This window comes from Scleropages formosus, chromosome 12 (genome assembly GCF_900964775.1).
Source record: "Scleropages formosus chromosome 12, fSclFor1.1, whole genome shotgun sequence".
NCBI lineage: Eukaryota > Metazoa > Chordata > Actinopteri > Osteoglossiformes > Osteoglossidae > Scleropages > Scleropages formosus.
In genome coordinates, this window is record NC_041817.1 from 29190392 (window position 1) to 29203871 (window position 13480).

Consider the following 13480-nt stretch of genomic DNA (forward strand, 5'->3'; position numbering starts at 1 on the left):
TTTCGCTCGGGTGCTTCGTGCGGGCCGGAAGGAGCTACGTGCATCTCACGAGGAAACGTGATGAAAGCGAAAAGGCGACTGCTCGCTGACACTGTTCACACTCGTGCAAATAGAGGAAAAGACATACCCCAGAGATATGGGTGCTCTCTCCTTTATTTGTGTTTTCCCTGAAAGGAAGTATGCTGATGTTCAATGGGTTTATTATCATCATGAGAACATACAAATGTGTGTGTGTGTGTGCGTGTATCTATATATAATACACATACACACACTTGCATGCGTATTCCTAATGTCAAGTGTTATTTCAAGATGGACATACTAATTAAAAAAAGAAATGAGTTATTCACCATTCACCAGTATGTTTGACTGAAAGTATATACTTGATGTATATACTCAGTGACTGTATGACTCCAGTGTAGTGTTTTGATGTGATTAATACACACTGTACCTGATTATGAGCAACATTCCTTCAGTCATAAATAATACTGCACCTGCACCTGTGCAGTTACATACACTGGCTCCTCATCTTAAGAACACAACTGGAAGCAGCAGTCTCATTATACTTTGTTTGGCTCAACGCTGGAAGTTCTCCGCTCTCTGACACTCTGCAGCCCATCAGGCAGTTCAGTCCTTGGAGGGGAGCTCAGCGACCCGGTCCTTGCAGAGCCTTTGCTTTTGCTCAGCCTTGGGGGTCTACTCCATCGAATCCCACATCCTGCGTCTTTGTTGTCAGCGCACGCCTTGTTCGATTTTTATTTGAGGTACTGAATTAAACTCCAACTTGAGTCCACGAAAATCACTTTTAAAACTAAGGCAAAATCAATAAAAGCTTATAATAGAAGCTTCGCAACAGGTCTCAGTCTTAATTTATGTGCTAAATAGGTTCTGTAAAAGCCTAGGATACTGTTATAAGAAACACTTTGAAAGACCTTTTAATATTTTCATCAAAAAATGAATTAAAAAAAACCTGCATTTCACTAAGTGTCATTTGACTGACCCCATCGATCCAAAAATTTGTTGCTTTCAACACTTCTAGTTTGGAGAGGTGTTGAGATACATGCGGATCCTCAATGGACTGTCTTTGTGCTCTGCTGTTACCCGTCGGCCCAGAGCCCCCCTTCCCCCCCGCCCCCCCCCCAGCTACTAGTGAAACTGGGCTCCAAAAAAGGAGCATTTGTGCCTTTGACTGATTCTTTTCTCTACAGCGATGAAAACAGAGTGAACAAAAATGCATCCCAGTGCAGACAGAGGGTTCACTTACACACCCACTGGCACAGCACAGCTTTCTACTGAAGTGTGACACAAATGGTAAAAGACGTAGGAAAATAGCGTATGTAGTAAAAATCAAAAAAAGTCGTGAAGGACTGACTTGCCGAGGTCTCGGGAGCTCAGAGGGGAGTTGGGTATTTGAAGAAAATGCTGTTAAAACTAAGTAAAGTGGAAAATGTTTGTACCTATTAACTCAGCCATTCGGAATATGAGGAGCCAGCGTGTGTTCGTCGAGCTCGTTTGGGACCATGTGGCCGTGAACCGAACATCGCAACATGTAACAAAGAGCATGATGTGAACTCACCAGACACTGTCAGAGTGGCCGACACTCCATCGCTGCCACAGATGAAAGTGTATTCTGCTGCGTCCTCCTGGCTGACGTTCAGGATCTTCAGCTGATGGACTTTGCCCTCCGCCGCTATCCTGAACCTGTGACTCGGCTCAATCTCCACACCGTCCTTCAGCCAAGCGAAAGGTACGTTGCTGTGTGAAACCTCACACTCAAAGGTAGCCGTCTTGGTCTCGGGAACCTTTGTATCCTTCATTGCTTTTGTGACACTCACAGCTGGTGGAATATCAGTTAAAGGCGATTACTTGACGAACGTGAAATTACGAGCGCGAGCGTGAGCGCCGTGGCAGCTTACTTACACTCGACATGTAGCGAGGAGACGCACTGCAGATGGCCAACCGCGGCCGTGTACTCCCCGGCATTGTGGCTCTCCACATTCTTCAGGGTCAGTTTGTGCATCTTCTTAGCAGACACTATCTCACAGTTCTCACCGGGCATCAGCTCTGTGTTGCGGAACATCCATTTCACAGGAATGTCGTCGTGAGTCAGGGTGAGGTCGAAGGAAGCCGTACCGTCCACCAGACACGTCACATCTTTGGGTTTCTTCACAATCTTGATTGCTAAAGGAGAGGTGGACAAGTCATGAAACATGAATCCTTCTGCAACCCCACGCGTACCTCCTGAAAGCGCGGATCTGCGACACTCGGTCACGTCAGCAGTTCACTCACTGTCAATGTCCAGCCTGGCAGTCGTGAAGAGCTTTCCGAGTTTAAATCCGTAGACAGCCTCATCGTGTGTTGAGCAGTTACGGATGGTCAGGCTGTGGAGCGTACCATCTATCCCAAAAGCAAACTTGTCACTCGAGTGAATCTCCACTCCATTCTTGGTCCACAGGGATCCTGTCACGTTTTCATGGCTGAGCTCTAGAGCAAATACTGCATCGTGTGTTTCGGTGACCATCTGGTTCTTAAGCGTCTTCTTGATCTTCACAGCTTTGAATGGGACGAATGTCAACGAGGTGAGACGTGTGCACACGCTAAAGGCTTTGTTTTAGTAAAAGTAACCGAAGAATGGGTACCTTCCACCTTCAGGTTAGCCGCTGACACGGAGTTGCCCACATGGTAGGTGTATTCGCCAGCATCCTGTGGCCTAGTGATGACGATGACGAGGCGCCGGACGAAATCGAGTTCCTCGCTCCGGATGTTGTCGTTAAAGACAAGGCGTTGTCCATCTTTCAGCCAGCGGCCTTCAGCGTTCGGGTTGGCCACCTCGCACCCCAGGATGGCAGTCTGCGATTCTGCCACGACCACATCCTCCAGGACTTTTGTAACTGCACCACCTGCAAACAGGAGCCATCTTTTGTTACAGACACAAATCCACAGTCTCCAAAAAGTCATTAGTTACCTTTTCAGTTCAGAAGGGAAAACAAAATCGTCAGCAAGACAAGAGCAGCTAAAAGTCCTTCACTGCATACTATCAACGTCTCCGTACCTGAAACTGTAAGTGTGGCACTGCAGCTCTTTTCTCCAGCTTCAAACACGTACAGGCCTTCCTCCTCCTTCGTGCTCAACACTACAGTGAGAGAGTAATGCTTTCCATCCGACTGGATTTTGTACTTCGCATCGTTTTTGAGCTGCTGGTTTTTGAAGCTCCAAATGACATCGATGCCGGGGTGGGAGAGCTCCACCTCAAAGGTGACATCTTCAGTTTCCAAACACACCTGATCTTCCATAGCCTTCACAATGTCGATATCTTCAGAAAAAAAATTTAATTACCACTCACATCCACAATCCATAATTATGAAGTCAGAATGAAACATTTCAGTGAAGAGTAGAGACGCCTACTTTCGACAGCCAACCCACAGCTGGTGTCTGCTCTGCCAACAACCAGTCTGTAGTATCCATCATCGGAGGCAAAGGTTCTGTTGAAGACCAAGCGCTGCTTCGATCCTTTGGCGATCGATTGCACCCGCTCACTGGGCATCAGCAGCTCATCATCGTGATACCACTTCACAGAGGTTACGTCAGCAACCGAGATTTTGGCCTCAAGGACCGCCTTAGTGCCTTCTATTGTGGCCACGTCCTCAAGCGGAGTCAAAATACTGATGACTGCATTGAAGAAAACAACAGCGGAAAATTATTAATTTCAGTAGTATTTATGGAACAGAAGATGAAGGTAAATAAATATTTAAAAGCAGAACTTACTCTGAACAGTCAGCTTTGCAGAGGTGGAGACGTTCTGATCAGCAACAACAAAAGTGTACACTCCAGCATCATCCTTTGTCGCCCCTTCAATGACGAGCTTGTTCATGTGCTTGTCACTCAACATATGGATGTGTGCGGCTTCAGAGATACCTTCACCGTCCTTAAACCAAGTGCCTTCAACATTCTCCTGAGAGAACTTCACCTCCAGTACAGCATTGCTACCTTCACTTATTGTCAAGTCCGAGAGCCCTTGCAAGATCGTCACGGGTCTCACTGAGGAACAACAAACGTTTGTCAACAGAATATTTTCAAGGATCATGAAATGCCAAGGAAACATTACTTTACAGTGAAGTGTTGCTCACTGATGATTCTAACTCTTCAGCGGAGAACAAATACCCACATGTAATTTTCATTGTGGCGGTGGTCATCAGATCACCCGTAACAAAGGTGTATTCCCCTTGGTCCTCCTTCCCAACATCTTTGACAACGAGACTGCGGTATCCACGACGAGAGGAAATTATGTATTTGCTGCTGGGACTGATCTCCATGTCCTCGAAGTACCAGATGCCCTCAGCATCCTCACGTGACACTTCACACTCAAGCTTTCCAGTGTAGGACTCGGGAACTTCAACATTCTCCAGGTTCTTGATAATGTACAGCGGGGCACCTGCACAACAATACAGTTTGACTTTCTGGGTAACCCGAAACGTACAGATTAGCAGTGTGACATAACAGAGGAGTAACGCTCAAAGCTTCTTGCCTCACCCTCAACAGTTAGCCTGGCAGAGGTTCTGATGTGATCAGCATCACTGACTGCACAGGTGTACTCGGCAGCATCATCCATGTCAATAGTGAGCACAGAGAGGAAATGCACCTTCCTGTCAAAGTGCATCCTGTATTTGTCTCCAGAAAAGATCTCCACATCGTTCTTAAGCCATTTTACTTTGACAAATGGCTCGCTGGTTTCACACTCAAATGTCACCATGGTGTCCTTCTCCTTGGCGATTACATCCTCCAGTTGTTGAGTGAAGCTGATGACATGTTTGCCTTTTATATGAAAACAGCCAACAAAAAACATGCATTAATTGATTTTATGTTTAGAAGATGGCGGCCGACATATGCACTGGTCTGTTGCTCTGCTTTGTCTGAAGTTGCAATGTAAGCTCCCCTACAGGCCACCAGCAACCTGGAGGTGCACAACAGGTCAAACACAATACATATAAAAGCCACTTTAGACGACAGGTCTAAATATACAGGTCCAAAATATTTTGCACTCTGTCCAATGTAAACCCTTCCCCTCTTAGATGTAAAGTGTCAGTTCAGTCCGGTAAATTTCAGTTCCTTAACACCTTACCTTGTACAAGCAGAAATGTGTGACTTGAAGTCTCTCCAGCGGCACTGACAGCTTTAACCATGATGCTAGCAGAGTCTTCTGCAGTGACATCTTTTATCACTAAGTCACAAACACTGTCCTCTGGCCAGAACCAGTAAACGCGATTTGATTTCTCCAGAGCCACTCCATTCTTGAACCACAGGCACTCCGGGGTTGGATGCCCATCTACTCTGACTCGGAAGTGGGCCTCTTCACCCTCATAAATGGTTTGGCTCAGGATGCGGTCCAAGATCTTGGGAGCTCTCATGCTGGGATCCAGCTGTATTTTTTCTTGTCTCGTAACTGTAATTGTTCCTCTGTCTCCTTGCTCTTCTTTCTCCTCTTTGGGCACCTCCTTGGTCCAGTGAAGAAGTTCCCCCTTCCTTTTCTTCAGCATACCTTCATATGAATCATCCTTCTTATGGGGCTTCATTTCCAATGCCGTTATAGCTTCATAATAGCCTTCCTCTGTCCGGCGCTTGAATTTATTTTTCAGCTCCTCTGTTTCTTCGGGGGCTATTTCATGGATGATCCGCTCTGCCTTCTTCAGTTTCACGGTCTCTTTGGGCTGGGAGGGCTCAGGTGGTTTATCAGCCTTGATGACTTTGAACGGCAATCCCCCTTGCTCAGGAGCACCACCAGTCTCAGGGCTCTTCAGCTCAGGTGCACGACGAAGGATGGAGCGAAAGTCCTCTTTCTGCTTGATCTCCAGCTTCACACAGTGCTCAGCGACACCCTCTGGATTCTCTGCTGTGACCTTCACTTCTCCAGAATCATACGACTTACAGTCAGTAATCTCAAAGTAGTAAATGCCGTCATAACGGAGCCTGAATCGTTTGCTCTTGCGAATGAGCTGCTTGTTGAGGTACCAGTTCACCTTTGGGGCTGGATATCCGGTAACTCTGCAGCGGAATCTGGCAGTGCCACCTTCCAGCACACTTGCCGGCTCAGGGAGGAGGACAATCTCAGGCTTTGTCTTCTCAGATGCTTCATCATCTGTGACACCTGTCGGAGCCCCCTCGTGGGCTGTGCGTTCTATCTCCTCAATCCTGTGTCTTCCCTTGATGCCTTCCGGCAGTTGAGTTTCCTCCACCAGGCCCTTTTCGTCTTTCACAATGAGGGTAGCGGAAGTCTGGTCAGATCCATACTTGTTAGAAGCCCTGCAGGTGATGACGCCGCTGTCTCTCGAATAAGCCACTTCGTAGTCAAGGCTGCAGTAGCCAAACTCATTAGTCATGCGCAGTCTGTTAGCGGCTGCCAGTGGCTGGCCATCTTGAAGCCACTCCACAGTCATGGTAGGATCACCGATGGGGGTTAGCCTGCAGTCGAAGTGTACGGGTCCGAAACGCTTCAGCCTCACTGAGGAGAGCTTCTTCTTGAAATGTGGCTTCTGCTGCTTGTCCTTGTCATAGAGGTCACCCTCCTCCCACTGCTCAAGACCGTAGCGAAGAGGCAGCGGCTCCAGCTCCGGAGGGGCAATATCTTTGGCTTTGTATGTGCCCTTGGGGATGATGAGCCTCCTCTCGGGCCTGAAGTCGCTGGACTCCACCTTGACGTTCACCTTAAAGCGGGTGGTGTCTCTTCCCACCTTGTTGACAGCGATGGCCGTGTACCATGCAGTGTCTGAGCCGGTGGCAGCTGTGATCTTAAATTTTGATTCTCCTTTTGTCCCCTCAAGCCTAAACATTTTTTTGTAAAATAATTACTTTGCAGGTGGTATTTTATAAGCAGGACTGTTTTCTCAGATCATATAACTAAAAATAATATTCAACGAAAAAATGTGGAGTTCAACTAATTCATCAAAATACTAGTTCAATAACATTCTTCTATTTATAAAAAACACCTTACCTGTAATTTGGATACTTGTATTCTGAAATGATGTCACTGCTTTTGAGCCAAGCAATATCCGGAATTGGGTTTCCAGTGGCCTTCACGACAAACTCAATCTCAGCACCCTCCTTGATACTAATGTTCTTCAGCTTCTCAGTGAACTTGGGACGCGTTAATGTTTCTTTAGCTGCGGAAAAAAACCCCAGAAGTACTTAATGTAAAACCAGCAGTCCAAATTAGTCATCACAGCTGCACTGAACTCCAGAGAGGACTTTTAATAGTGGTTGGAAAGGACTTTTACCCTCAACAGTAAGATTCATGGAGATTGAGCTTTGCCCAAATCGGTTCTGAGCAACAACGACCCACTCTCCTGAGTCCTCAGGGGTAGCAGGAACCACGATCAGCGACTGAATGCCGTCTTCTTTCACCACCATCTTGTGGGTGTTGTCATTGCGCACTGGATTCCCTGCACGGGATGAGTTTGAAGCTTGGTATCATGAAAAAGAAGAGTGTGTTTATATGTAACTTTTGTGAGAAAAAATGAGAAATAAAGAAAACCTGGCACTCCTTACCGTTATGAAACCAGAAGGTCTCCGGCATTGGACTACCAACAACTTTTACGTCAAACCTGGCAGTCTGGCCCTCCGAGCACTTGAGTGAAGAGGGTCTCATGATAAATATGGGCTTGTACATTTTCTCCAGCTCACCTTCTTCATTTTCATCCAGTCTAGACACTACGGAGTGACCCACAGAAGGTGGGGATGTGGAACTGGCAACATTGAGAAAGCTTATCTCAAAAAAGCCAGAATGGGCACAGACGTGATTTCAATAGTCAAGCCAAAACACAAAGAATCACTGCCTTTAGCCTGGGTGGATCTACGGAGAATTCCGAGTCTATCATCTAATAGCTTGCTTATCGCACAAGATATTGCCTGACGTTTCCACGTGTTTACTGTCCCAACCCCCAGCCATGCTAAGAAAGAGCAAGTACAAGAACATAAAACACACCGAATTGTCCTCTGTGGCTGAGGGACATAAGGCTGTGCCACCACTGCAGTGCTGGGCTCCACCTGGAGTTTGCCTGAGCTCACAGCGTTTCCTTTCATGTTGGCAGCGAAAGCTGTGTAGATGCCCTCGTCCTCAGGCTGCACCGCAGGTATGTGGAGACTGACTTCTCCATTCGGCTGAACTTCAATCTGGTAATGGTCACTGTGCCGAATGCGTTTGCCATCTTTGTACCATGCAACCTTTTAGTAGGAGCAGAATATGTGTAAGAACATTAGATATACAGTATGTGAACATCCCTGGTGATAACCCTTACTGGTAGCCATTGAAAAACTGATGCTGTAATGTTCTTCTCACTGAAGCTACCTTGGGCAGCGGAGTTCCTGCCATCTTGCAGCAGAAGGTGACTCCAGCTCCCTCTGTGATCCTTTGGCTCTTCGCTGGTGTGAGGAACACTGGCTCCATAGCTTCGTTTTCTGCCACGTCCATCACCATCTGCTCGCCGTCCTCAGCCGCCAGCTCCTGGTAGCTGATCTTACGGATGTGCAGTTCGATCTCCTGGATTATCCTCTCCTCAAAGGCAGAGATATGGAATTCCTATGAGAAAACACATATATAAAGGATTTCATGGGTTGAGAAGTTACCAAGAGAATCCCACCCCTCCCAAAACCATCAAACCAGTTTAACCTCATTCTTTCATGTTTTTTTTTTTTTTGTCAGCTTTAGAAAGGCTTTTTAAAAAAATTAACATTTCACTTGTCCAATGATTAGGACCAAAAAACTGTACTAAATGAGATCCTGCCGTATATCTGGAGAAGGTTGTTTTTAATCTCCATACCTGCTCTATAATCCTGCTCTTCATCACTGCTGTCTGCTGAAGCGTCCTCTTCTGCGTGGCCACATGGCCCATGCGATAACCGCCTGTCATCACGGAAGGGGCACCCATGGCCTTGATTTCTCGCACTACGCTGGTGATTTCCTTTCCAAAGCCCATTTTTTGCTGTTTGGTGAGAGCCTCGTACTCCTCTGTGGATCAAAGAGCAGTCAAGGACATGGGTGCTTCTGCAACGGCTTCAAGAAAAGCAGTTCCACGAGTACAAAAGCCAGTGTTGCCCAAGTGAGGACTTGTGCTGTGACTGAACCAGAACATGTTGGCTGTTCATGTTGAATGTTGAAATGACGCACCTTCCTTGAGCAGGATGGCCGAAGCAGAAGCCTCTCCCAGTCGATTCCTGGCGGTAATCACATAATGTCCTGCGTCATCGGCGAGCATCATGGATATCTCCAGCCGACACATTCCGCTGTCCTTGTCATGGGAAATCTTGTGTCTGTGGGTTTCACATGGAGGTGGGCGCAGTTAAATACCCATGACTGCGCAGTGACTGCAGATCTGGACTCACATTCTAACCCAGACTACCTGTAGCCGTTGCTCAGCGGTACGCCGCCTTTCTTCCAGTAGACGTGGGGCTGAGGATTACCGCCGACCTGGCACTCGAAGGCCACACTCCTGCCCTCCACCAGTCTCTGCACAGAAGGCTTGGTCACAAAGAATGGCGGCGTTCCTGTGTCTGACTCCATGTGCTCCAACATACCGTTCACCTCTGACACGGTCTGTTTTTTGGTCTCCATGGCGACGCTACGGACACATTTCAAGCGGTGTAAGTTCAGATATTCTCCTGATGACGCAGCTGAAAGACAGCGCATTCATATCATCTGGAGACCCTTTTTTGTCCACTCTAGAGGACACGTTATCATGCATATGTCCCAAATTTCACATGCTACAGTAATGAGTCCTTACAGAGGAGACATTCTATGTTTTTAAATGATACCACAATGATGCTTGTGGGTGTTGCTTGGACAACTTAAAAACCAACAAATAAATGTGAAAACATTTTTCTGGTTTCGTCTCTGGAAGCTTAATCAGTTGTCCAGTTTTACCGAATCTCCAGAAAGCCCACTGAGTTCTGTGGCTTTGGAAGAGACTCCACTTACTGCACCGCCTCAGTGGCAATTTGTCTGGAGACGGTGCTGGAAAGGGCTTCCTTCATCTCGGCCTCTTCCGACACTGCAAAGCAAATTTTTGTGCTTGTAAATATCTGCTAAGTAGCAAGTGAACTGGTATATTTACATTTACATGTATTTATCAGACACTTTTGTCCAAAGGGGCTTCCAGTGAATTCTATGTAGTGTTGTGAGCCCACACACCTTATTTACCACGGTGACTTACGCCGCTAGATACGCTACTTACACTGGGTCACTCATCCATACGTCAGTGGAACACATACTCTCTCTGTGTCTCTCACACACTCACACACTGGTATGCCATCTCTAAACAGCAACACCTGCAGTGACTGCAGTTCATAGCACGAGATTTAGGGATTTCACTGTGAGCAAAAAGAAAGAGTTTTGCGTCTGTGTGGGAAAGAACTCAACCTTTCACAGCGAGGTAGCAGGACGTGCTGGCGGTCCCGGCCTCGCTGGTGGCCGTGCAGGAGAAGCGCCCGCTGTCCTCGGCGAAGGCCTCGCGGATCGTCAGGCGAGCGCGTCCGTTCTCGAAGGAGAGGCGGAAGTCGGAGGAGTTCTCGATCTTGTATTCCTCCCTGAACCACACGACGGCGGGCGTGGGCCGGCCAGAGACCTGGCACTCCAGAGTCACCGCCTCTCCCTCGGTGACTGTCGTGTTGCTCAAACCCTGGAAAAAGAAGCCGTTTCGGGGAAGCGCTGCGAGATGGCGACGGACAACAAAGAGCTAGTAGCGCAACTAAGGAAATACTCACAACCACAATTGTGGGAGGAACCATGACTTCTCCAGCAGGTGTGGGACTCTGAACAACATCTTCAGCCTGGAACATGGAGCCGGAAATCAGTAAATGATGACAGACACTCTATATGTAGAAATATAATACATTCAAAAAAATCTAGAGTGGATTAATGGCCTTACGTTTGCAGAGCAATGGTCACCATGATCATTTGTTGTTACCTTTATGGCGCTTGTTTGGTATTTGTGAAAAATCTGATCAGATGACACTACAGTGGTCATTATCTGAAAGGAGGAAGGGGCTTCTTCTCCTGAGACAAACAGCAAACAACAAACCAAAGTCTTCATAAAGTTACATAACTGCACGGAGACATACAAAGCAAACACGTTCATACAGACTCGTAGTCCTTATTAATCGCCTGTTTTTTCCGGCTGCAAGCAATGCCGATTGAGAAGTTTCCAAAGTATGAAAAACATGAACAGAAAAGAAGGCTGAAGGGTTGCGGCAGCCGGCTGGCGTTTTCTGCTTCGTGGACCATAATGTGGTGCAGTTTCCTCTCGAAGGCACCCGTCTCCAGAACTTGGCGAAACTAACGGATGAAGCGTGATTTCTATGCAGAGGCGCACAATGCGAGTCATGCTGACCGGTTTCAGTGCAGACGTTCACCTTGAACCAGGAGCTGCGCCGTACAGGTGGCCTTCCCGCTGCTGTTGGTAGCCGTGACGGAGAACATGCCCGAGTCCTCGGGAAAGGCTTCGGCGACGAGCAGGCTGTGCTGGTCTCCATCCTGCACGAGGCGGAAATCGCTGGAGCTCTGGATCTCTGTTCCCTCCCTGAAAAACTTCACGTCGGGGGCCGGCGTTCCGGTGACGCGCACGGACAGGGTCGCCTGGCTGCCCTGTTTCACCGCCATGCTCTGCAGCTTCTGGATGAAGGTGGGCGGCGCAGTTTCAGCTGCAGAACCGGTGGGAAATGCTACGCTCAGCGTGGCCCGTAAATCGACAAGAAGGGCAAAGCAAAGGCAGAAAAATGACAGCTTTCCGGTGGAAACACGTGTGGAGCGTCGCCGTGAGCGTCACCTGTGACCACCAGCTCGGCCGTGCTCGTCGCTTGTCCGGCGACATTCGTGGCTCGCACCGAGAACCTCCCGCTGTGCGCGGCCGTCACGGCAGGGATCGTGAGCACGGCGCGGCCGTCGGCGCACGAGATGTGAGCCCCGGGCAGGGTGGCCATAGACAGCACCTGGCCGTCACGGAACCAGCTGACCTCTGGAACCGGCACACCTGCGGCACAGTTTCCGAAGGGTACGGTTAAGGAGGCCGTGATGTCACTGGATCACCGCAAGACCAAAATAGCAGCAGAGACTTGTCCAAGCAATGAACTTCCATGGCGAAGAGCAGCTGAAGACACCGTGGCTCCTTACCGCTGACTCGTGCCTCCAAGGTCGCCGTGGTGCCTTCGAGGGCCACGATGTTTTGCAGCGGCTGCGTGAACGTCGGCACCTCTGTGGACATGGTGGGCGTCCTCACCTGGAAGAGAGCTGAACACACATTGAGCAGCTAGGATTAGACAATGACATCGCGTTGAAACAGATGTGTGTCCTGAACCTGACTAAGGAGGGGGGCTTCAGTGATGGACTCGCTCTTTCACGAGTGGATGAGTGTCTTCAAATGGACATGTTACTGGTTCTTTTTACTGACGCTGCTCACAGCTGAAGAGCATTTGACCATTTTCCAGGATTAGAACCTTCAACCTTTTGGCTGGAAAGCCCAGGTCCCCAATTACCACTTGAAATGCTGCTCTCAATACTGGGGATAAGGATACTGGATATTTTTGGATTTGGGAACGGAGTAAGACCCAACACACAGCTGTGCGCCAGCCAGAGACACATTCAGCGCCCAGTCCTTCGGGCATCTGCAATGACCAAGAGCCCAAGAGCATCCATCCGTTTCCCTTCGTGTCTCGAGAACGTCGGCGAGCCTGGCGGAGTGACAAAACAGTGCTTTCGACATGTCGCCGCACTCACAGCTATTAAAGTGGAAACCGATATTCTGGAAATGAAGCGTCGATCTGACGTTGACTGTAACCCGGTAGGAACACATTTAAGGCAGTTATTCCGTAAAGCTGAAACGTATCATTTTACAGACTTGTGGATTTTCTTATACTGCCAGGTTTGTTAGGATTTTACTTTGCACTGTAGCTTGGCCGATTCATCCCATGACGAAAGACACAATTATTTACATTATTTTCAATAATTGCATTCAAATCTTAAACCCTTTTCTGAACAGCTTTCATGGCAATTTGGTGAAATATGTTCGCTGAATTTATATATAACTATTACAGCCATAATAATGCATCCCTGCTAGGCGAAAGGGCCATATCGGGGCACAGTTCTTAGCTCATCACGCAAGTGTCCAGTGAGAGGTCTTACAGTGTGACCGCTGTCACTGACCGCTTCCGTCTCCATCAGACCTCAAATACCTTGTGACCGCAGTCCTCCAGCTCAATGAAACGAGCCAGTTTATCGACTAACCCAACCTTTTCATGCACAAATTGTAATTTCTATGCGATGTACATCACCTTGGAGAAAAGTGTCTGATGAATGAATAAATGTACATGAAAAATGTAAACTATACGAAAATCTCCAACCTGTTAGATTATTAGAACAAAATAAAACAGGTTGGAGATTTTCGTATAGTAAATACGAAACTTAAAACAGAAAATGAGCTCTGGCGAGGTCTGGGTCCTTCGA

General features: G+C 47.9%; 1 protein-coding gene across 1 annotated transcript in view; it reads right to left on the reverse strand.

Moving 5' to 3' along the window:
• The window catches only part of LOC108928134 (titin-like), a 125926-nt gene that overhangs the window by 111257 nt on the left and 1189 nt on the right, over positions 1-13480 (reverse strand). The window contains exons 2-27 of the mRNA XM_029256930.1: positions 12152-12268; positions 11808-12011; positions 11395-11682; positions 10950-11038; positions 10747-10812; positions 10403-10661; positions 9962-10034; positions 9387-9605; positions 9155-9297; positions 8808-8995; positions 8336-8566; positions 7973-8211; positions 7537-7733; positions 7266-7430; positions 6983-7151; positions 5117-6813; positions 4528-4809; positions 4163-4429; positions 3763-4035; positions 3403-3666; positions 3050-3310; positions 2637-2897; positions 2287-2550; positions 1918-2178; positions 1574-1834; positions 128-167 (exon numbers count right to left, since the gene is read on the reverse strand). Of these exons, the coding sequence (XP_029112763.1) occupies positions 128-167; positions 1574-1834; positions 1918-2178; positions 2287-2550; positions 2637-2897; positions 3050-3310; positions 3403-3666; positions 3763-4035; positions 4163-4429; positions 4528-4809; positions 5117-6813; positions 6983-7151; positions 7266-7430; positions 7537-7733; positions 7973-8211; positions 8336-8566; positions 8808-8995; positions 9155-9297; positions 9387-9605; positions 9962-10034; positions 10403-10661; positions 10747-10812; positions 10950-11038; positions 11395-11682; positions 11808-12011; positions 12152-12242 (6752 nt within the window). The 5' untranslated portion in view covers positions 12243-12268. The remainder of the gene's footprint in view (positions 1-127; positions 168-1573; positions 1835-1917; positions 2179-2286; positions 2551-2636; positions 2898-3049; positions 3311-3402; positions 3667-3762; positions 4036-4162; positions 4430-4527; positions 4810-5116; positions 6814-6982; positions 7152-7265; positions 7431-7536; positions 7734-7972; positions 8212-8335; positions 8567-8807; positions 8996-9154; positions 9298-9386; positions 9606-9961; positions 10035-10402; positions 10662-10746; positions 10813-10949; positions 11039-11394; positions 11683-11807; positions 12012-12151; positions 12269-13480) is intronic.